Source organism: Pezoporus occidentalis, unplaced genomic scaffold, assembly GCF_034315485.1.
Source record: "Pezoporus occidentalis ecotype Australia unplaced genomic scaffold, CSIRO_AGI_Poc_V1 ctg282, whole genome shotgun sequence".
Lineage (NCBI taxonomy): Eukaryota > Metazoa > Chordata > Aves > Psittaciformes > Psittacidae > Pezoporus > Pezoporus occidentalis.
Genome location: NW_026914741.1, coordinates 330,573 through 353,951, shown reverse-complemented (window position 1 = coordinate 353,951; position 23,379 = coordinate 330,573). Strand labels below are relative to the sequence as shown.

Below are 23,379 nucleotides of genomic sequence, written 5' to 3'. Positions count from 1 at the left end.
CCTTGTATAGCCAGAGAGTACTCTCCCTGCCTCCTCACTGGTGGCAAAACAGCATCCAGGGAGGACAGGCAGTGAGAAGGATGCACTGGATTGGGATGGGTTCAAGATGCTACAGCTGCTTAGCTTTACCATGTAACAGTCAGCTCTGTCAGAGGCAGGAGAGGATGAGTGTATTTCCAGGCAACTCCAGTGCATTTAGCAGCACTGGTTTGGGTACTAAACTCTTCCAGACCTGAGTTTTAGGCAGTTAAAAATATGCCCTTGATTTCCTCTTTTTGAGCGGTAGGGCCTTAGGGTTTTCTCGTGGGCTGGATTATATTTTGAAATTTAAATTGGAAAAGCTGGAGCTGTTGGGTAATGGTGATTTTAAGAGACTGGGCAAGGGAACTTTTGGAGGTCATGTAACTGAGTCACATTTAGGGTGGCTTTTCTGAACCAGAACTGCTAAAAGGCAGGGAAAGGCTCTGGGAATTTTATCTCGATCAAAAGCAAACAGGTGGCTTCCCCTGCACTGGCTGCTTGTGGGGAGAACCCTGTTCTGAAGCTTAGGCTGAGCCTTAGTTACTGTGTTGCCTTTGCTTTCGCTGCAGTGAGGGAGTGGGCAAGTCATCTCGGGAACCACGGCAGCCGAGCCAGGGCTAGTCTGAGTAGCGCAGACCTGCTGATGGGTTCAAGCTCCTTCGTGCTGCTCTCTTTCCACTGGCCTGCCTCTTCTCCAAGCTTTGCTTCCCAGCTGCTCAAGATTTCATACATCAGGCAGGATTCTATACATCCTTCTAAAATCACCAGACCCATGTTTTTAAGGTTAGCAATCGGGCCTGAGGAGTGTTGCTTGTGTGGATGCTTCATACTGTATGATCCAGCTTTGCATTGCTGGGGGATGTTGGAACAGGTTTCAGACTTGTGGGAGTTGGCACTGGGGTGCTGGGTACAGGCTTATTGTTTCTTCTGTCTTTTCCAGGTACATGTCACTCTGAAAAGTTTTTTGGTGAGTCCTGTCATCATTTCTTCCTGAGCAATTCTTCCCCTAATTAGAAGTCAGGCTTTAGGGTAGAAGGGAGGACAAGGCATAGGAGTGTTTTTCCTGCAGATATCGCTTCAGGCCTCTGTGCCCACCTTGTCATGGGCTCTGTGCTTCTGGGATCAGAACTGCAAGGCACAGGATGAGCCGCATCCCAAGTCCTTATCAGTTTCCACAAGTGGAGTAAGATTATTCCTAATGAGTAACCCAGTCTTCACATCTGTGCCTACCAAAGCGATTTTAGAAGTATTGTTCACATGACACTGTTTCCCTTCCTTGCAATACCTCCTTGAAGCAAGAAAAAGCTCCTTGCTCCCACCACTGCTGAGTACCATAAATTTGGGTTTTTTCCTACAGTGGAAGGTGGGGATAAAATGAAAGCAAGGATCCTGGGGTTTCTCTCCTTCAGGCTCGTGGGGGAAAGGACCTCCTACCCTGGTTCAGTGCATCTGAGCACTGCTGGCATGCAAGACCTGTGGTTGTGGTAGGGTAGCTGCTGAATAGCCTCGGTAGTGTGGATCCTCCTGCACTCCTGGGATTTTGGTTGTTAAGTGAAAACTTTCCAAGTCTCTTGCAAAATGATGATTTGTGTATTTTGTGAGTGTTCAGAAAGCCAAAGGCTTTCTGCAGGGCGCTTCAGGCTTATAGCAACATAGGGGCTATCTTTCCTGCCTACATGTAAGAATAGATTTCCTGTGTCCTGACTCCAACAGCAGGAGGTGAGACCTTGTCTCCTGCTGAGCATTTACAGCTTTGTCACTTGGTATTTCTTTTAGCTACAGGCAAGATAGCACTTTTAGTGGGCAACAACCACTACCAGCATCATCCCAACCTCATGGCTCCCGTCATGGATGTGTTTGAGCTGAGTCTCCTTCTGGAGCAGCTGGGCTTCCAGGTTGTCTCCCTTCTGGATCTGAACAAGGCTGAGATGGAGGCAGCAGTCAGTCGGTTCCTGGAGCTCCTGGGAAAAGGAGTCTATGGTAAGGCAAAGCCAGCCCAGTACCTGCCAGTGCTGAGCAGGCAGCAGCTGATGTGCAGGTAGCAGCAGTAGAGGACAGGGAGGAGGAGGGATTTGGCAATTTTATGAGCAGCTGTTGAATTATAAAAGAGGAAATTGAACTTTCCTTTGGGGGATATGGGGGAAAGGGAGACCTACATTGTAGTCTGCAGTCATGCCAGGCTTTTAGGGATCCAGAGCTTCTGATGATGAATGGGAGAAAGTGTTTTGATTTTGCCTATCAACTGCCCCCACCACTCTCCTTTGTGAGAGGGGGAGCTCCTTTTTAGTGGTGACTGCTACAGCTGACAGTGATTTCTCTGTTTCTCTTTCCTGATGGTCTCATTTGGGACTTTGCTTTTTTTTTGCAGAAGAGCATTCCCAGCTGCAGCTGGCTTTGAGGTTGGGCTTTGAGCTTATTGCATGCGATTCTCAGAGAGAAGCATTCCTCAAACACAAAACCAGCTAGCAGATCTTGTGGATCTTAAAGCAGATGTTCAGATGTGGTGGTGAAAGTAGTTTCTTTGGGGTTTCTGAGGTTTTCTCAACCTGATAGATACCCTGAAAACACCTTGCAGGGTTTTTTTTTTAATTCCAAGCTGACATGCAAGGCTTATCATCACTGCCCTCCCAGTTGCATGGCATAGCAGGGCACTCTATGAAGGTCAGTGTGGGATAATTCCAGCCCTGCGCTCAGCAGGAGGTTTGGAGGTTTTGCAGTGGACAAGGACACAGCCCTGAGTGAAATGCTGCAAAGCCACCTTGTTCCTGGAAGCACTGACTCACCCCAGGAGGCTGAGCTGGCAGGGAAGGGCAGAACATGATTGTCACCACTCCAGCCAAGCACATCACCTGATGGCAGCGTAGTTCTGTGACTTCACTCTCAGCTTCCTCTTGTGGTTGCTCTCTGAAATCCATTTGTATCTTGGGCTTTACCTCCTCTCCCAGGCCAGAGGCATCCTTGGTTGGCTTCTCTGCTTGTCCCATGGCACTGCCATTCCCAGTCTCTACTCATGTTGCATGAAGACTGAATAGCATTTTATCCATGGCACTTTCCTTGTTTTCATAAGCATTTGACAGAAAAAACTATTTGGAAATGGCAAACCGTTCATGCTGTCATGCCTTATTTAAACTTCTAGTGCTTTTCTGCATTTGTGGCCACTGATCCTTCCTGGAAAACTGACTTTGTGCACTGTCAGGAAAAATGCTAACAGCTGGGTTAGTGAACCTTGAAGCCTCAGGTGTTTGCCAGGCATAGCCTGCAAGTGGTTTTCTTTGGATGGTGGTTTTCTTTACAGCTTTCTAAGCTGAGTGGTCTACTATTATTTGGAGGCAGTGAACCCCAGCACAGTAGCATGATTGAATTGAGGACTCTTGCTGTAATTGGTGGCATCCAGACTTAATGGTAAAGCATTGGGTCAGTCTGCCTGCTGATTGCCCCGGGGTTTCTCCATCTGAAGTGTGATGCCTCTCACTGTGATGCTTCTTCCAGTATTTCTTCAGCTGTTTTCCTTACATAAAATATAAAGAACCAGGTGAAGCACAAATCACTTAAATTAACTTGTCTTAGTAATAAAAACACACACTAGGAAAAAGCTAACAACTTCTAAACTGTGTATTTTTCAAGGCACTAACTCCAGGATAAACATCAAGAACTGACTGAGAGGTTTAGGATTCATGTAACTTATACGCAGGGCAGATAATGGTGAGAGAGTAGCTTCAGAAACAGCCTAAGCAGCCTGTTAAAACTAAAAAGCCCCCCAGGGGCATGTGTGATAGTCAGTCTTGAAGGTCCATGTATGTCTGTCAGACAAGCACCTGCAGAGAGGCATTCCAGTGCTTCTGCCTTTTTTTTTCTGGTTCAAGGAACCTGGAGGTGCCATCTCCTGTGTAGCTATCACCAAAGCTTGAAGTCAGGAGAGCTTTGTTTAGACATTCAAGTGAAACAGGGAGCTGGGAGGAGAGGGCTGACCAGTGAAAGACTGTCACTGGGCTGAAGTGAGAGGCTCTGATCTAACATAAACACCTCTCAGCATGCCCAAGGAGTGAGGCTGGCTGTCTTCTGAGGTTTAACTCCAGCTGGGGCATTCATACATCTTTTTGCTGAAGCAGATCATAGAATCATAGAATAGTTAGGGTTGGAAAGGACCTTAAGATCATCAAGTTCCAACCCCCCTGCCATGGGCAGGGACACCTCACACTAAACCATATCACCCAAGGCCTCGTCCAACCTGGTCTTGAACATTGCCAGGGATGGAGCATTCACAGCCTCCCTGAGCAACCCATTCCAGTGCCTCACCACCCTAACAGGAAAGAATTTCCTCCTTAGATCCAATCTAAACTTCCCCTGTTTAAGTTTGAACCCCTTACCCCTTGCCCTATCACTACAGTCCCTAATGAAGAGTACCTCCCTAGCATCCCTATAGGCCCCCTTCAGATACAGGAAAGCTGGTATGAGGTCTCCACACAGACTTCTCTTCTCCAGGCTGAACAGCCACAAATTTCTCAGCCTGTCTTCATACAGGAGGTGCTCCAGTCCCTGATCATCCTTGTGGCCCTTCTCTGGACTTGTTCCAACAGTTCCATGTCCTTTTTATGTTGAGGACACCAGAACTGCACACAGTGCTCCAAGTGAGGTCTCACAAGAGCAGAGTAGAGGGGCAGGATCACCTCCTTTGACCTGCTGGTCACGCTCCTTTTGATGCAGCCCAGGATACGGTTGCTTTCTGGGCTGCAAGCGCACACTGAAGCTGGCTCATGTTCATTTTCTCATCAACCAACACCCCCAAGTCCTTCTCCGCAGGGCTGCTCTGAATCTCTTCTCTGCCCAACCTGTAGCTGTGCCTGGGATTGCTCCGACCCAGGTGTAGGACCTTGCACTTGTTATGGTTAAACTTCATAAGGTTGGCACCAGCCACCTCACAGGCGTGTCAAGGTCCCTCTGGATGGCAAAATCAGAAGATCAGAAGAGAGGACATAGCCACGTGGATTAGTGTTTGAGCATGGTGCATATTGTTGCTTCTAGCAATTTGTTTAGCTTCAGGGTGGTGGTAAGAGCTGAAGATGTGTCTGTCCTCCCTAGAATGGCAGGGCCCTTTGGATGGCTGCCCTCCCTCACATGTCCTTACTGACCTGTGATTTACACTTGTACAGGGGTTGGTAAGAAGGGACTTTGGAGTTACCAGCACAAGGTTAGGGTTGGTTGTAGCTCTCCTTATCAGGTCAAGACTTCTAGGCATGGAACCCTCCATTTATCTGCCTGCCTGTCCCAGGCTGCACCACTCTCCAGGGAGGTCTTTCCTCCTGTTAGACATGACCCTTCAAGGGTTGGTGTTCATTGCCCCATGTTGTTCGTCAATTCTGACACAAGAGTTGGGCTTTGTTGTCTCTGTAACTGCTCCTTCAGGAGCTGTTAGACCTTCCTCTGCCTCCACGTCTCCAGCCCAGCCCAGTTCCTTCACTCTCTCCTCACAGGCCCTGGATATCTTGTAGCCTCTTCTTGGCTATCAAGAAGCCAACATCTTTGTAGCCTCTGCTGGCCTTCTTCCAGCTTCTCCACCCTCGTCTTGAACTGAAGTCCCTAAAACTGGACACTGGATCTAAGCAGCATCTCCTGGGGCCAAGGAGAGTGGTGACAGCTTCTCTGGTGATCCTGCATCTGCTAGCATAGCCCTGTCCCCAGTGAATGCTGGCTCGTCTTCAGTGTGGTGTCCACTGTGACTCCAGGCCCTTATCTCTAGGCTTGCTGCGCAGCCCCAGCCAAAATGCTACCTGGGTTTATCTGCCTCAGTGCAGGATTTTGTCATTGTTATTGAATTTGTTCTTAAATTTCTCAACCACAGGGCAAAAGCTGGTTTCATTTTCAGGCACAGGAATATCGTTTAGCTGTGTATTTAAGGTGATCCAAAGGCTTCTCTAATTCACCGTATGGACGGAGTGGCTCATCTGACTGGGTTTCCTCCAGATCTCCTCTCAGAAGAGCTGCAGAGGATTTTTGAAGGCTGCAGACATTCCCTGAGTGGTCTAATCATTCAGCCTTCAGGCAAACAAGGAATCTCCCTGGATTTTATTTGGAAGTCTTAAAAAGTCCCGAGTCAAAGAAGTGCAACGAGAGCAGAAAGCTGTGAGTGAAATACTAGGAATATGCTGTCATGCCGTAATTAAGCTGCATGCTGATGCTTCCTGTTTTATAAGCATGCCTGGAGCTTCTGTTTTTGAATTTGGTACTTGGAAGCTTGTCCCTGATCAGCAGTTTTGACCCACGAGATGTGGGAAGAACACTGAAATACTAGCTTGGAATAAAATACACTTTTCCTTCTCTAGGCCAATCATTAACTTTCCTGTTCAGGGGGAGAGATGAGGTCCAGGAGAGATTTGCAAAGCTGCTCAGCTGACGTGAAACTCATGTCATTTTGATCTGAACACAAATCTTTGTGGTTTGTGTAGTGTGGGGAGCACTTGGCGGTACATTCAGGGCTTCAGAAGTTACAAGATTTAATGATTGAGCATTCTTTGTGTTTTTTTCCATAATATTTCATTTTCTACCAAGTATCAGTGATGCTGCCTGGTAAGGGATGTCATTACCTCCCTTGCACATACAGGAGTGCTTGATAACTTGAGGGGCCAAACCTGAAGTGCCTGTATCTGATTTTTACAGAAGGCTCCCTTTTTTATACTTTTATAGTCTCAGCAGAGGTTTTGATTTGCAAGCTCTAAAAATATAAAACTTCTGCAAATCAGAGCCCTGCCTTCCTCTGGCTGGTGATCCACAAGAAGAGGAACCCAAATGCTGTGGGCAGCTGTGAAGACAGCATTTGAGTAACTTTCCATCATCCCCTGAGAATAGAAACCAAAGATGACTTGAGGACTTTTTTGATGTAATATCATACTTTCCATCCTCCGTACAATGAGATCATGCTTTCAGTCATTCAGCTCCTGCCCCATTCACTGCATCCCTTGCAGCATCAGAGATCAGAGCGAGTGCGCTGAGTGAACTACCAAGGCAGAAACCTTGGAGGGAAAAGAGAGGAGAGGTTACTCTGAAGTTTGGGCTTTGGCAGCAAATTTGACTACGGAATTTCTCCTGAGGTGTTTGTCTCTTAGCCACTTGTTCTCATTTCTGACCTCTCATTTTTCACTGTCCCTCAGTTGTGGTAGTTTGTGTCACTTCGCAGAGCTATTTTTAACCTGTTTCAGTTCCCCAAGTTGGCTTTCACCCTCACTCCCAAGCAGTGGCGTCAGTGCTGGGAAGGGGTAGTTGGCCACTAGACAGCTTTCTTTCAGGAAGCTGCAGCCCATGTAGGAATCCCTGTGCAGCAGGAATGCCCTTCGGCAAACACATGGGTTGGAGCACTAGCTTGGGCTGTGCCAAGCTCCTTAGCGCTGGCTTTCCAAGTTAGATGTCCCTGTGTTGCCATCTCTTGTGAAGACAGAAACCTTTTCGAAGTGTCGTGCTTAAGAATAAAACTCAAAACCAAAATTCTTGTTGGGTACTGGTCTTTCCACCAATATTTGGATAAGTCTGACTCCTCATCAGCCTTACAGGGCTGGTGTGTGGTCTGAGGTTGTTGAAGCATGTGGTCCATGTGTTCCGGACATCTGGAGATCAAGTCTGTCTAATTTTTCACCAGCTTATAGGTGTGTAAATACAGGCAGACATTTTAAATCTGGAGAGTGTTTCCCATCACCTAATCCATTGCTAGTCTCTTTTCAGAAACTAGGAAGCTGACAAACTTCTTATTTAAAAGGCTGTTAAGGTATATATCATAATGATAAAATACTTTGTTGTAACTATTCTATGATTCTTGCCAAGAGATGATGATTAACCAAGGCTTTGTCCAAAGGTGGCCTTCAGCCTGGCATTCCTGAGAACATGGAGTTCTCTTCAGTCCACACCTTTCTGATGATTATCAGTGGGGAATTACCAATTAAAGTTTACCTTTTGAAGGAAGAGCATCCTACCACCCTCGAACTTACTATTATCCTTCCCCATTTACTGCATTTCTCCTCCTGTTTGCATTCGCTCCTTGGTTTTCCCCTCAGTGCTACCTAGATGCTGAGTTTGGGTGTTGAAGCACAAATGGTTATGAAAATGGGAAAACCCAGTGACTTTGGGGTCTCATGACAGATGGTGCTGAAGACCACAAATGCAGGAGAGCCCCTCAGGGCTGCTTCTATCTCTGCTGAAGGGAACAGACTAGAAAAAGCCAAATTTGTGAGGTTGGTTTCATAGGTGCCCCTTGCTGCAGTATCCCTTCAGGACAAGAGGTGGGACATGGCTGTGTGGAGCTGGTTACAGACCCGGAGGTTCACATCATAGCTCATCCTCTTCTCTCCCTGTTACCAGCTATATTCTACTATGCTGGGCATGGGTATGAACATTTGGGGAGGAACTACATGGTCCCAGTTGATGCTCCACAGCCCTACGCCCCTGAGAACTGCATCAGCGTGCAGAGGATCCTCCAGAGGATGCAGCAGCAGCAGACAGCCCTGAACCTCATCCTGCTGGACACCTGCAGGAAATGGTAGGTTGCTTTTCCCCCTTCCTCACCTGCAATGGGCAGAGCATGGCATTGTGAGGAGTCAGGGGAGACAGCCCCCACTTCAGCAGTGGGCTTCTACACAATCATGTGGGGTGATCCCTTGGATTGCTGGGACCGCATCCTCTGTTGTGCTGCTGAGCCCAGTTTGTCAGGTTGTAGAATCAGCAAGACTAAGGTCTTTCAGGATGCCCTGGGAAGACCAGTCTTCCCAGATGCTGAAATCATCAGATGCTGCCTGAAAGAAGGGGGTGGAGACCCTGTTATGATTTTTGGGGGTGAAAAAGGCTAGCAAAACCAGACAAGTTGTCTAAAGCCTGTGGAGGGCTGGGTCTGCCCTTACACAAATTGTTGGCTGAAACTTAGCATAGGGTTTGTCTTTTTGTGCTTCAACCCCCTGCACTGAACCACCCGGCCCAGTAGGCTTTTAGCAGCATCTTGCTGACCTTGTACTTTCATGCTGCATGTTGCCCACATGCTCAGGCTCTCTTCTCCTGGCTCCGTTTCAGTTAACATCTCAGTGAAAAGAGTGCAACATGATGGGGAAAATATTTTAAGCTGTGGTACTTGGTTCTTACTAGCCTTATATGCTTCTGAAGTGCTCATGTTGTAATGTGGGACCCAGGCTGCTGCATTTTTCCTCTCAGATCAGCATTTTTCCTCTGTGGAAAGCTCATCATTCTCCCTTGGCCTGCAGCTTCTGGACTGCAGGGAATTACTTGTCCATTTTCAGCAGAGGTAGGTGGACTATTCCAGTAGAAGCTGTTATTAGTCCATTTATTTCAATCTCCTGAGGCATATTTACAAGTCAGAAAAGACATGGAGATCAGATGTAGAAATTTCACTCTTCCTTCTGTGGTTTCTGTACCAAGAACCATAAAGATGACAGGGATTTTAATACTGTTGCCCTGAAAGAGCTGCCAGCTCCTGGAAAGTTGTTAAATCTTAGATGCCTTTTAGCTGGAGAGGTGGGAATGCTCACTTTGAATAGCTTATACACTGCCTGCCACAGCTCGGAGTTGCCAGTGTAACTGGAGCTTGATGTTCTTTGATACCTGCCCCTGAATGCCCCACAGTGAAGCATCCCCTTTCTTCCTTCTTGCTCACCACTGCTCCTGACAACATGTTGCTTCCCTGCACTATCAAGTGCCTCTGTGGCACACGTGGCAGCAACTTGCTGCTCTCCCCAGCATGACACCAGGCAGGGGATGTCTTGCAGCCAAGTAGGAGCACTTGGCTTTCATGGATGCACTGGTGGAGCTCGGCTAGTATGCCTCTGTAGCTCATGTGAGTGCAGTGTGTGATGGAGAGGTAGTGTGGTGACATGGAGTCTGCACAGGGCTTGCTAACACAAACAGCGACCATCTATGAAATAGCTTTTGAGCTGATGTCTCTTTTCTTGGCATTGCCAGTGGTTTCTGTGCTCAGTGGAGCCTTAATGACATGTCGGGAAAAGGATGCAGCATGAGAACCACTGTGATATTTAGGCATTGTTGTGAGGCTGTTTTTCCTCACCTAAGCTTCATACTTCTTTCCTCCCCTTCCGCACAGCAGGCACAGCACCCAGTGCAGTAGGCGTTATCACCAGGCTTGTGGGGATTGCTGTAAAAGCTCTCTCCTAAGCTCATTTGTCTTGGGAAGTTCCTGTTTCAGCTCAGCAAAGCATTTGGATTTCAGAGCTCCATGTGTTGACACTGCTCTGTAAAACAAGGCTCCTGGGGCCTTCTTTCCCAATGCCCTTTTGGTTGGACTGGTGCTGCAAGTCTGTTGACAGTCCGCTCAGCCATGCATGAACTGGGAGGAGCTGTGTCTGTGCTAAGAGGATCTCACCCGGAATATCTCTTCATCCCATATGTTGGCATCAGAAATGCTAAGGCCGTGAGAAACACATCCCTCTTTGCCAAGTTGTAGCAGATGTTCAGCTTCAGCAGAGAAGGCGTGAGGAACACGGAGCCTGTGTGTAGCCTCATACATTTATATGCTGATTCTGGGTGAATGCGATTGCCTCTTCCAGGAATTGCCCAATTTATGAGAATTTCTAGCATATGCCACTTAGGACAGAAGGAGGACACAATCTCCTAACTGGGATGCAGATGAGAAACAGATTGCCTGGGATGCACAGTGTAACTTAGACTGGTTTTGGAACAGGAGGGATGCTGCCACCTTCTCCGCTGTCAGGTCACACTCTGGAAATGCCACTGCTGAAGCTCGCTTTCTGCTGGACAGGATCACAGCCAGCATTTCTGCTGCAGGCACTAGCTGGCCTTGCTGGAGCCATGGATGCCTGCTGGTGCCGTCGCAATAGGTTTGCATCAGCTCTTGTCTGCAGCTTTGGGTAGATGTCCCCAACATGGGGACAACAGGTGCTAGACTTATTGTGGGATCCCATGTCATATTTCTCCTTGGACCTGGAATCCCGGATTTCTTCATTTAGGAGCAGATAAATCTGTCTGCTCAGTGTTCATATTTAGAAGCATATCTCCTTTCCCACATTTTCTCTTCTGGTCATCTTTAAGGAACTAACACAAGCCAGATGAATGTTGCCATTAAACATCACCAGACTGCACCACCAGAACTGGTTATGTGCTGGCTGCTGGCAACACAACCATCCCTTCTGCTCTCCTTAGCATGCCAGCTTCAGCCCTGAGAAACTGTGCTGGAATTGAATAACAGAGAATAATGCCACCTCTGTGCTTGGCTCTTATCCCCGTGTGACTGAGAACAGTTCCAAGTCACTTATGTAAACTGGAGGCAGCCAGTCCCTGTTCTGTTCAGTCTGGCTGCAGTCAGATGGGCAAGGCTTGTCTGTTATGTGCAACCATAATATCTCTTTTGGTGGAAACCAGAACCACCTTAGAGATATACCTCATTTTGGAAATAACAGGGTCTGAGCTCACTGAGCTGCATCTAGACAAGGGTTCTGGAACCAGGTTTGGGTTCTGAGACCTGGGTGTGCATCCTGATCCCATCTCTCAGTGAGATCTAGAGGTGCATCAGCTGTAGCGTGTTCTGGTTTTCTGGGGCAGAAGGTGTGTGCATGGTCTGGAAGGGAACTGTGAGACACCCCAGACCCCCGGGACAGGTGGTTGAGCTGTAGCCATGCAATGTGCACACCTCTGACTTCTTTATGGGCAGTCGTCCCTTGGGCAACAGTGAACCCGTGCACTGTTGTGCTGCCTGGGCTTGTTACAGTCCAGCCTCAGGAAGGAGGAGGCATGGTTGTACCCACAGCCCAGGCTTGCTTGCCAGGCAGGGAGCAGCTCACCAGTGCAGACAGATCAAAGCTAGCCCTATCTACTCACTTCCCCGTGGTTGTGTTCTTTGTGGGTTGATCTTACTGCCATCTGTAGGAGATGGACTTGGTGGAGCTTAGGCGTTTTGTCCCCTCCAGGCACATGCTGATGGATGTCCTTTGCCTGCTCTTCCAGGTACAACTCCGAGTGTGCCCTTTCACAGGTACAGCCACTGGAGCCCTGGGGCAATACTGTTTATGGATACGCCACGTAAGTAGTGGCAAATGTGGTTTGGCAAGCCCATGCCACGACATAGGACCAAGTGCTGGCACAGCCATATCTTCTTGCATCCTTTTGTGCATGGTGGCTTTGGAGACATGAGAGGGCTTTTCTGATGTTTCCTCTGTCTCTCACCCTCCACCTCTAGCATTTGCTGTTCAGGCAATTCTGTCCTTCTTCCTATCATCACTAGTGGCAGCCTGTGCATCAGTTACAAGTTATGCATGAAAGTGGCATCAGCTCCTGTCATCTGTCCTGAGCCTGATGCCTGATGCCCAAGGCACATCATCACCTGAAGCCTCCTGAGATGATCAGTGTTGCTCACTGCTCTAATGCCAGTTCTCCTGGCTTTTCAACTACTGACACTCCCCTAGGTTGGCAAAAGAATCTTTACTGTTCTCTGCATGCTTCCCACCCTCTCCTGGGCCAAAACCAAGCACTTTGTGTCATTGCTTGAGAAGCCAAGCTGGACTCAGCTGACAGAGTCTGGATGGAGTCAGCAAGCCCTGCCTCACCCCACGGCTTCACACCCCTTGCAGAAATGTGAGGACAATTCCTTACTCTTCCAGGAGCGAAGATGCAGAAGCCTATGAGTTGCAGGATGGGGAGTTCAGCTCTGGGATCTTCATGAAATACCTGAAGAAACATATTCTGCAAGAGAAGAAGGTTACACACATGCTGGAGGATGTGCTAGAAGGTAAGGGATGAGCTAGAAACCACTTGCTTCATTAGCACGGATGAGAATTGATAGCAGCTCCCCCATCCCAGCCAGCCAGCCAGTCATCCCTCCTTAAAAACCAAACCGCAGACCATGTCCCATGTGAGCTTTTAGTAAACTGGCAGCAGTACGAAGACGTTAACGTAAGGTATGAAAGCTAATGAGATAAATAAGGAACATGGAGTGACCTTTGCACCTCCAAACTCTCTCCCCCAGATGTTGGCCAGGATCCCTTGGTTACTGGGAAGCAGGTGATGGAGATCAAGCATACTTTGAAGGAAGCCCGGTCCCTGACGGATCCGATCTGTCCCTTGAGAGCCCAGGCCGAGCGCTGGGGGCACAGCCATGGTGAGCCATGCACGATGCAGGGAGGGCTACCAGGTGGGGGTGAGGAGAGGGTTTGGGGTCTCTGTGCCCCTCAGGGACACTGATCTTCATGGAGTTGTTGGCAGGATGCTCCAAGTCCCCTCTTGTCTTTCCCTTCCAGAGCTGCTGAGCAAACTGGTGACCTTCCCCTGCGGGGCACGGGTGCAGCTGCGCTTCCACCGACTCTTCTCCAACCTAATCTATGTGTGTGCCAAGTTGCAGCACTCCCCGGCCCACATCGCAGATACCCGCCTCCTGCTCTGCCGACCCACTGTGAGTCCTCCCTTCCCTGCATTCCCAACGGGCTCCTTTCCCCAGAGTGGAGTTGGGAGGGTGGCAAGGGTGAGCCCAAGGGGTTCTGAGGGCTGGGAAAGGCTGAACCCCCATGGGAACAAATCCCCTCCTCTGCTACCTCTGATGCAAATAATCCTAACTGCAAACACCTTTTTGAGTGCTCCTTCCATGCATCAGTACCCTGCAGACTGTCTGCCTTGTTCTTAATGCATCAGAAGAAGGATTTTGTGGCAGTTTTGATGCCTTTAACCAGTTACCCTTGGACTGGTTTCTGATCTGCCCAATTAAATTACTGCATTTAATCTGACTGAGGTGAAGAGGCTTTCTGTTTTCTGTGTTTGGAAGCAGATCTGGCTTTTTGTATCATAGCACCACAGAGTGGTTTGGGTTGGAAGAGACCTTAAAGCTCCTCCAGTTCCAACCCCCTGCCACAGGCAGGGACACCTTCCACTAGAGCAGCTTGCGCTAAGCCCCGTTCAGCCTGGCCTTGAACACTGCCAGGGATGGGGCAGCCACAACTTCTCTTTTCTTCTGAATCATGCCTTCTTAGCCCACTGTGCTAATACATCTTAATGCAACGATATATTTCTTCCCTCTTGAGCTGTACCAGCTTCCTTGCACCCCTTCTCACACCTTTCCTAACAGACCATGTATCCAGTATGGCTTTTCTGGTGATATCCATGCCACCTCTAAGGATTTAATTTGTTGCTCCTTTTTGCTAACCATCTTTCTCCTTTTCTGTAGTCCTTTTGCTGAAGCATAGTGTGACTGTGGTGGATTTTTTGGACCTTGTTTCTCATGGAGGGGCATTGCCCCTAAGTACTTTGTGGTCACTGATTCAGCGCAGTGTGTCCAGCAGGTTTGGAGCCTGAGCCTGCCCATTAAGGAGCCAGAGCATCGTTTCCTGCTGTGAGCTCCTTAACCATGCATGAAAACCATGTGTGTGTGTGTGAACTTGTGTCTGCATGTGTTTGTGTGCATCCACACCACATCAGCAATAGCTGGGAAAGGGGCACCCCGCTGCTTGGTCTTGCATTCAGAGCTGTCTCAAGACATGGTCCAGGCCTGGCTGGAAAGATGCTTGATTGAAAATGAGCTGGAGGTGATGACTGACAGAGCTGAACATGAGCAGCTTGTGCCCAGGCAGCCAAGAAGCCAGCAGCATCCTGGCCTGTATCAACACCAGTGCGGCAGCAGGGCCAGGGCAGTGGTTGTGCCCCTGCACTGGGCACTGGTGAGGCCACGCCTCAAATCCTGTGTTCAGTTCTGAGCCCCTCACTATATGAGAGACATTGAAGGGCTGGAGGAGCAGGACCTGAAGCACAAGTGTGATGAGGAACAGCTGAGGGACCAGGGGGGGTTCAGTCTGGAGAAGAGAAGGCTCAAGGGAGACCTTATCACTCTCTAAAACTGCCTGAAAGGAGGTTGTACTGAGGTAGGGTTAGTCTGTTCTCCCAAGTAATGAGTAATAGGACCAGAGGAAATGGCCTCAAGCTGCACCAGGGCAGGTTTAGATGGAGCTGAGGAACAATTCCTTCCCCAGAGGGTGCTCAGGCATTGGAACAGGCTGCCCAGGGCAGGGCTGCAGTCACCGTCCCTGCAAGTGTTCACAAACTGTGTAGACATGGCCCTTAGTGATGTGGTTTAGTGGTGGCCTTGGCAGTGCTGGGGAACGGTTGGACTTGATGATCCTAAAGGTCTTTTCCAACCTTGTTGATTCTGTGATTGTAAGAGGGATTGGAGAGACCAAAAAGGGACCCCGATATAGCCATGGCAGTAGGATCATGTCAGGGTCTGACTGGAGAAGACCCCAGTGTTGGACCTGTTTCATTTGTGATCCCAAGAGTGAAATTAAGACACAAACAAGGTCAAGTACCACAACTGATCAGTTGGTTTATTACAAAAATACAATTATTATAACAAAGGAAATTACTGTTAAAAAAAAGGAGATAGTGATGGGTCAGACAGGAAAAAAGATGGAAATGAAGCAAGAATTCAGGGTGCAGAGGGAGAGAGAGTCTCCACTGTGGGTCCAGCGGGGGTCCGTAGTTGGTATCAGAAGTGGTAGGAGTCCTCCGTCATCCGTAGTCGGTATGAGAGCAGTGTCCCCAAGAATCCATAGTAGTCATCAGAGGTGGATGTCCTCATGAAGGTGTCCTGATGGGGGTGTCCTTGTGGAGTTGTCCTCATGGAGGATGTCCCAGTGGAGGGTGTCCTCATGGTGGTGTCTTTCCTGGCGATTACCTTTTCCCCCTTTTATTATGAGTTGGGGGTAGTATGTCTATTCTTAATGTAATATTCCTGGTGAACCAGTTTCGCTGGCCTTGCAGCCAGCTCTTCAAGTGTCTGCAGCATTTCTTGGGATAATGGGCAGCAATTCCTCGCACCAATCCTCAAGATAATGAACAGAAGAATCTTATCTCAGCTCTTCCCACCCATCTCTCAGGTAATGGACATTGGGGTCAACTCTTCCCACCCAGCTCTGAGGCAATGGTCGATGGAATCCCATGTCAGCTTCTCATACCAACCTTAGAGACAGTGGACGGTGGAATCTGATTTCAGTTCAGTCCCTCACAGATCCCCATTCCTCTTCAGCGGTGCTGGCTCACACTGACCTCCAGTGGTGTCTGCTGACGTGGCAGCACATCCTCCCGTTGTAGTGAATTGCAATTCAGCTGCCCCCCGTTAGACATCCACAGCAAGGACACCAACTGTCCAGCAAGGACACCCACTGTCCAGTGGGACCACAGGGAGATGCACGGGCATCTGCAGGAGGGCACCTGCTCCTGTCAGGATCTGGGCAAGCTGTCTGCATTCTCACTGTGCCAGCCTCCTGTTAGATGCTAAGGGGAGCTGGGGGGCTGTCTGTGCCACACTTGCAAGGCTGAGATGCAGGAGCTGAGGCTGAAGACAAACAAAACAAGGCTAGATCTGAGGTATATGTTGTAATCCCTGGCAATGAACCAAGGGAGCTCTTTGTTTCAAGAAATGGTAGTTTTCCCACCATTTGCCACATTCTGCTTATCAAAGTGAGTTAAGCAGAGAGCCTGGGCTTGCTGTAGGGCTTGTCAGAGATAATGATGATGAGAGCTTATAGAATTGGTCTATTTTCTTTAGTTGCCCAATGGCAGTGTTCTGTCCCATCCTGTGTCTTGCCTGGCCTGCATTTTTACTTGACAAGCACTGTCTTCAGGGAGAGAGGCTGCTCTAGGACATACATACAAAGGAATAATGCTGAGCCAAGATGTTCCCATTTCTTTGCTCTGTACTGTTTAAATGCTTATTTTTTAAACTTTTATGTTGGATCTGCTCATTTTTAAGTCACTTGATCTGGAGCTGTTTGACCTAATGGCCTCTCCAGTTATGCTTTCCCATTTAGAATACGTGAAACTCTGGGCCAGCCAAAATTCCTGGGAATTCTCTTCATTAAAGAACACATTCCACCCGGGGGGGGAATTTTTATAAATAATTATGAATTGGCTAAATAATTAATTAAAAAAATCTTTTTCTCCATTTCCTAACTCCTACACAGCCAGAAATGATAAAGGAGACTAATGGAAGAGAAGACCTACCTGCATGCAATTAGATTCTGAAAGCACAGGAGGCTACTGAGGCTGGGAATATGGTAGAGGGGCAGATACTTGTGGATAATGAGTTACTGGCACCTGCTTTGAACCTCATATGTCAGGGCTTTAATTGATCCCTCAAGATTAGGTTACTCCTTGCCCAGGTGAATGTCTTGAAGGTGTTTCTGTGTGACATGGCCCTCCAGAGGCAGGAGGTCAAGGAGAGCTGGTGAACTTTAAAAGCCCATGTGATGAGCAAGAAGTCAGCCAAAGGTGGCAGGAGGCCTGTGTGGCCTCGCAGGGGGCTCTAACTGAGCTCACACATGAAAAGGAGGTGTACAAGGGATGGAAGCAAGGGCAGGTGGTGGAGGAGGACTATAGAGACGTGGCCTAGCACATAGGCGTGGGGTTAGGGAAGCCACAGCCCATCTGGAGCTGAATCTGGTGGCAACAAGAACAGCTTCTACAAGTACATCAGCAGCAAAGGGAAAGCAAAAGAAAGTATGGGCCCACTGCTAAATGGGTCAGGGTATTTTTGGATGCTCAGTGCTTGGGACTGAATTCATCCCACCCAGGGAGGCTGTGTGGTTCAGAGCATCTAAACTTCCTGATGCTGCTTGGCTTTTCCTGGTTTAACTTGGGATGGGATATTGTTCTATCTATGCTAGTCATGTCTGTGGTACACCAGGCATTTCTTAGGCTGAAAAAAAAAAGGGTGGTCCAACCTCAAGGGGCTCAAAATTGCAGAGCAATAAGCAGATGTCTAGAAGAGGACAGTGCATTAGCACAGATCTGAGCACTCCTGTCCTGCTAGTTGAAACCCAACTGCAATGTTAGTCACTGAAGATTCAGTGTCTGCAAAGGCTGCTAACACAACTGCAAAAGCAGGCACTTAGCATCTGTGCCTGCAAGGAGACAAAGGGAATGTGGCTCTGACAGGCTGATGAATCCCTGGAGGAGCCACTCTTGGAGAGGTCACAGGAATGGTGATACCCCAGGGGAAGTCAGGACTGCAGAAATCAAGACACATGGGGAACAGCAGTGAGGCAACTACAGAGAAGGCTGGAGGAGGGTGCTTACAGCATCATCATGGATGGGGATGAGAGGGGAATAATAGTGGGGTGACTATGAGGAGGGCTTCTGGCCATGATTCTCTTTCTAGTAATTAGGTTGTCATGGGTATTACAAGTCTAGCAGGGTTCAAAAATAACTTTGTCACCTTCATAGGAGTCCATAAAAGCTATTGAAAGCACAGACAGCACCTGTGGTTCAGAAAGTCACTGATTTTTCCATGGCAGGAGGCTGGCATGGTAGGTTCATGTGGGCAAGGCTGGCAGCATGTACATCCCATCTCTCCTGAAGCATGTGCTGGAGAATGGATCTAGCTAGATGCAGCAGGGCCACTCTACTCGTTTTTGCAGTCTTCCTGCCAAAGCCCTGCAGTAGTGGCATCCAGGTGGTTCTGGTTTGTGCCTCTCTCTGGTCTCCTGGTTTAGTTTAACCTGGCTGTTGGGCTCAGCATAGTGGTGATGGCATCAAGCTAGCTGGGAGCCAGGTGCCCGATGCAACAAGACAGGGAAGGAGAGGGCAGTGGTCACTTGCAGAAGTTGCAATGCTCCTATTTCAGGCACAGTTCAGGCTGGTGGAAGGAACAATGAGGCTTCCTGGCAAGGAGAGCTGCTCCATCCCCATGTGAGCTGTGTTCTCCTCTCACTGGCATACCTGTCTCCCTTTCTGCCAGCTCCGTTCACCGCCCTGATCTTCCCTAAGCTCCCTCCAGTTTATATTTCCATTAATGAGTTGCCAGGTGCGGAGATGGGATTTGGCTTTCCTTTGTACAGAGATAAATGGTATTTCCTCAGCCTGCCTCCAGTGCAATTTTGATCAGCAATGATGTTTACTCCTGTTCAGCCAGCCTTTCAAGCAGGGAAGGACCCTGATGCTGCAGATCCTAGCCAGCATTTGGGATCCAACATTTTACTCTCTACCTCAATATTCTCTTAGCAAAAAAAAAAGAAAAGAAAAAGCTGTGGCCGCTTGCAGGCAGCAGTTCCGGGAGGGTCTATAAAGGCTCCTCTGACCTCTGCCCCCGCAGCGTTCTAACGGCCTCCTTCATCATCATGCCCAGTGCAACTTCTCCTGACAATAGCAAGAACATTTTGCAACGGTCAGACCCTCCTTGCACACCACTGGCATTGTCTGTGGCTGCAGGGAGCCTTACCGGGCTGCTCTGCTCCTACACCCAAAGCCATGCCAGGACATCCTAGTGCTGGCCAAGTCAGGGCAGCAGGTTCACACCGTGTTAGTTGCCAGAGCCAGCTGGCAGAGGTAAGTGCTGTCCTATGGAAAGGACTGGTAGACTGTGGGCTGTCACCCATCCTGGAGTGCTCAAATCCAAAGCAAGATGCTATTTCATAAGGCCCTGATTCCCTTGTCCCTTCTTGTGCTATTAGCAGCTCTAATATATGATCATTACTGAAGAGTATCCCATAGAGATGAGGCTGTTTTGAATGATTTTGAGTAATTCCCCAAGAATTGACAGTTCTGTAGCTGGTAGGGGGCTAACTCAGCACCCACTACAACTCTGCTTCTCCAGCTATGTCTTTGGAATACTTTCTCCCTCCTTCAATTATGACAGTGGCTGTTGCTGCCGGAAATCCTATTATTACCACAGTTTTCCCAGTAAATGACTCATGGGACATTTAGCTAGGTCTTCCCACTGATATACACAAGGTGTGTGTGTAAAAGCTCTGCATTTCTGTTTCTTGCACTCTGTAGTACTTCCACCAGCATGTACAACATTTCCACCAGCCAAAGTGCCACGGGCACAGGCCAACCACTGGGCACCGCTTTGTGCAGAGAAGCAGCATGTTTGATGGGCAGTTGAGCCATGTCCAGGCTGATGCTGAAACTTCCTTATGTTTCTTCTTATTTTCCTGACACAGGAGATGGACAGTGTGGCCATCCCGAAAGAGAGCCAGTGGGACCAAGTCAAGTCTCTGCTCTCCTCTGTGTACAAGCAGGAGGAGCTGGACTGTGTCTTCCAGCTCTGTGGACTACAGAAAATTCAGGTAGAGAGCTGCCAGGTGCAAATATCTGTGGTTCTCCTGCACCCTCACATAACTTGTACTCCCCATCCCCACTAACTCGAGCTGGATGTGCCCCTCTGTGTGTCTTGTGACTCTGCGTGGACAATACCTGGCATGCCTCTGTTAGTGCAACATCCAGATCAATGTTACAGGGGCTTGTTCATCTTCAAGGCACAAACCCCATCTTCTTTCTCTTGGTTTGCTCTGTTTTTCTGTGCTGCCTAGCCATGGAGGCTGTTCTTTACCTGTATCAAACATGGGGAGATAAGACTAGCCCAAATCTTTCGGATGAAGGATATCTCACTAGGCTGTGTGCTTGCTCACAGGCTGGCCAGGATCTCAAACAGTGGGAGGGATTACCCCCTGCTATCAGGGTGACAATACCAAGCATGACCTAGGCTATGCCTGTTTCACACACTTCAGAAGACCCTCAAACTATTTAAAGCCCATGAGAGAGGCGGAATTGCTAGACCCCTGGCTTGTCTCTTCCAGCAGATTCTCTCTCCTCAAATAGCAGCGAACACCTAGTTTCTCATCTGATTTCTTTTTCCCTCTAGCACCCAGGCAGTGGATCTTGCCAGCTGCTCATCTGCTCTGCTCCATGCAGACTCCCACCAAACATTGCTCTTGAGCTGCTGCCTCGATCTGCCTACAATGAGCTCCATTTGCTGAGTGCGTGACGTGCCTTGGTATATGGCAGCTCTTACAGTCCTTGATTGTTCCTGGAGCTCTTTTCTGAACCCTTCCCAAGCATTCAGCATTGCTTTTAAGTGCAGATGGGAGACCTGGACCATGCATTGCCTTCCAAAATCTTCTTGCTCTATTATACATCTCCCTGCTTTATACAGTCAGGCATCTGAGGTACAGCCCCATGCTCGGGTTCATGGCCAGGGGTTTGGCTGCCATGAATATGGTTATTTTCTGATTTCTTCATCTTTATAAAAATCTAAAATAGTCCTAAGCTGCAAACAGATCCCTGCAGAGTGCTGCTGTTTAAAACCGTTGGCTTTTACTGTGCAATATGTGTTTAAGTGGTTCTGTCCCTTCCCTTGCATGCTTTCCTCTTGCATGCGCAGTAGTCCTGTGCCATGGTCAAGACAGATGTTGTGCCATTCTTTGCATGGGTGCAGTCCCCCTCTAATTCTGCTTCCTGTGCCAGAGTCTCAGAGGTGATGCTCTCAGTGACAGTGCCCTGATAGGGCTGATGAGATGTCCAGTGAGGTGGCTTGATTTCAGGAGAAGTTCTGAAATCAAGGAACCGTGTCCGAGTCCCACAGATATCATGAATACATGTAACAGCTCGTTTTCTCTGACAGTAGCATTGCTCCATCATGCCACAGCATGGGGCTGTGAGCCTGCAGACCAGCCAGCCAAGTCTGGCATTTCTGTTGACAATAGCAAAAGCAAAAAACCTCTGCTTCAAGTCTTAGTCTCCAATTCACATTGCGACATTTGCTCTCACCTTCCAGACAGACGTGGTCCTGCAGTTGGATTTGTGTTACACCCAGCTGAGCACAAAGCAGAGGATTTGTGAAAGCCTGCAGACAACCCTCCAGAGATGTCTGCTAGGGCAGTTTTTCAGCCAGATGGATTACTCCCAGCCAAACTACTGGAGAACTCCTGCCTGTGCAGGTGGTGTGTGCCTCCGGGACGCAGTGGCACTGAGCATGGATCTGAAGGGACAAGCATCAATGAGGACAGGCTTTGGCCACAGCTTGCCCAGCAGCAACCCCTCCAACTCCAGCAGTGAGCCAGAGGAGAATGATGAGAGTGACCTGAGTGACCTCTGCTCAGCATTGCTGCGGGCTGGCCCAAGGCAGGACTGCCCCTGACCCCATGGGCTGACGTGCCCAACCTTAGGAACTATTTTTAATAGAGATAACAGTTATTTGAGTGCTAAATACATCAGAGGGAGAATTCCAGTCTTGGCAACCGCCCTGTCCAAATGAGGCCAAGGCTGCTTTCTTGGAAAGGATTCTTGCATCTGCGTGCTGTGGCATGTGAAGCCCACTGGAAATAACTCCATCCCATGGGAGAGGTGGGGATCAGCAAGGAGTTGTTGTCACATTTAGCAGAGGACAGGGCCACCCCACCATTGCCAGGAACAGCATGTAGCTTAAAGGGCACTGCCTGATGCATTCTGTGAATTGTGCATTGCCTGAAAGCCAGCATGACAGCATTAAACATTATGAGGAACCCATAAACACTACAAACCTGTGGAGAGTAGTGATGCAGCCTCAAAACCCAACTACAGCTGCCGGCTCTCATCGCACTCATGCAGGGGTCACAAGGCTTGAGCAAGGGAAGCAGATGGAATTATGTGAACATATAAGCTCTCCCTTGGGGTTGCAGTGTGGTTTTCTTTTCTTGCAAGTCCTGCTTGTGCCAAAGCAGGTTTTAAGTTATGCATTTATGTATTTCTCAATAATGTATTTATACTTGGGGCAAGACAATTGCTTTCCAGGAAAAGGAAGGTCAGATATTCTGTCAAGTGTGTGTTAACGGAGGCTGGTTTTCCACCAGTAGCAGCCACTAGGCAGGTATGTGTCCCTTCCTAGCATGGTACACAGGGGCGTTAAAGGGTGTTAAGTCCTGTGCAGTCCTGAGTTCCTCTCAGATGCAGAATTTCCTCCATGCGAGAGATGTTAAAAACAGGGTGGAGGAAGAAGAACCTCAAAAAAGTTATTATTAGTGCAAGATTTTTTTTTTCTAAGTGCCCGTCTGTGCATTCACTGTGGGCAACATCATGCACTGCCTTTTGTGGAGAGCCAGCTGTCCAGAGAGACCCACTGGTGAGCAGGGCCCAAAGGACAACCCAGGTGAGCACAGTCCCCTCTCTGCCTGCTTCTCTAATATTTGTTTGATAAAGGTTACACCATAGGGCCAGGTGATTGCTCAGCAAGGGCCTGGGAGGATTATCAAATAGTTCAACAGAGACCAATGACCCCATCACCTCCATCCCAGGCACAGCTACAGGTTGGGTGGAGAAGTCATTCGGAGCAGGCCTGCAGAGAAGGACTTGTGGGTGTTGGTTTATGAGAAACTGAATGTGAGCCAGCTTCAGTGTATGCTTGAGCCCAGAAATCAACTGTGTCCTGGGCTGCATCAATAGAAGTGTGACCAGCAGGTCAAAGGAGGTGATACTGCCCCCTGACTCTGCTCTCATGAGACCCCACTTGCAGCACTGTGTGCAGTTCTGGTGTCCTCAACATAAGAAGGACATGGAGCTGTTGGAGCTATGGGGATGATCAGGGGCTGGAGCACCTCCCAGATGGAG

General features: G+C 48.7%; 1 protein-coding gene across 4 annotated transcripts in view; it reads left to right on the top strand.

Moving 5' to 3' along the window:
• The window catches only part of LOC134167285 (mucosa-associated lymphoid tissue lymphoma translocation protein 1-like), a 28,331-nt gene extending 5,544 nt beyond the window's left edge, over positions 1-22,787 (top strand). For 2 of the 4 annotated variants that reach the window (XM_062625788.1, XM_062625787.1), the window contains exons 6-14: positions 962-988; positions 1,798-2,001; positions 8,365-8,542; positions 11,986-12,060; positions 12,639-12,766; positions 13,004-13,135; positions 13,275-13,426; positions 19,959-20,084; positions 21,572-22,787. In XM_062625788.1, the coding sequence (XP_062481772.1) occupies positions 962-988; positions 1,798-2,001; positions 8,365-8,542; positions 11,986-12,060; positions 12,639-12,766; positions 13,004-13,135; positions 13,275-13,426; positions 19,959-20,084; positions 21,572-21,934 (1,385 nt within the window). In that variant the 3' untranslated portion in view covers positions 21,935-22,787. The remainder of the gene's footprint in view (positions 1-961; positions 989-1,797; positions 2,002-8,364; positions 8,543-11,985; positions 12,061-12,638; positions 12,767-13,003; positions 13,136-13,274; positions 13,427-19,958; positions 20,085-21,571) is intronic. The other 2 variants (XM_062625791.1, XM_062625792.1) reach the window with 2 other exon arrangements.
• The last annotated feature ends 592 nt before the right edge of the window (positions 22,788-23,379 follow it).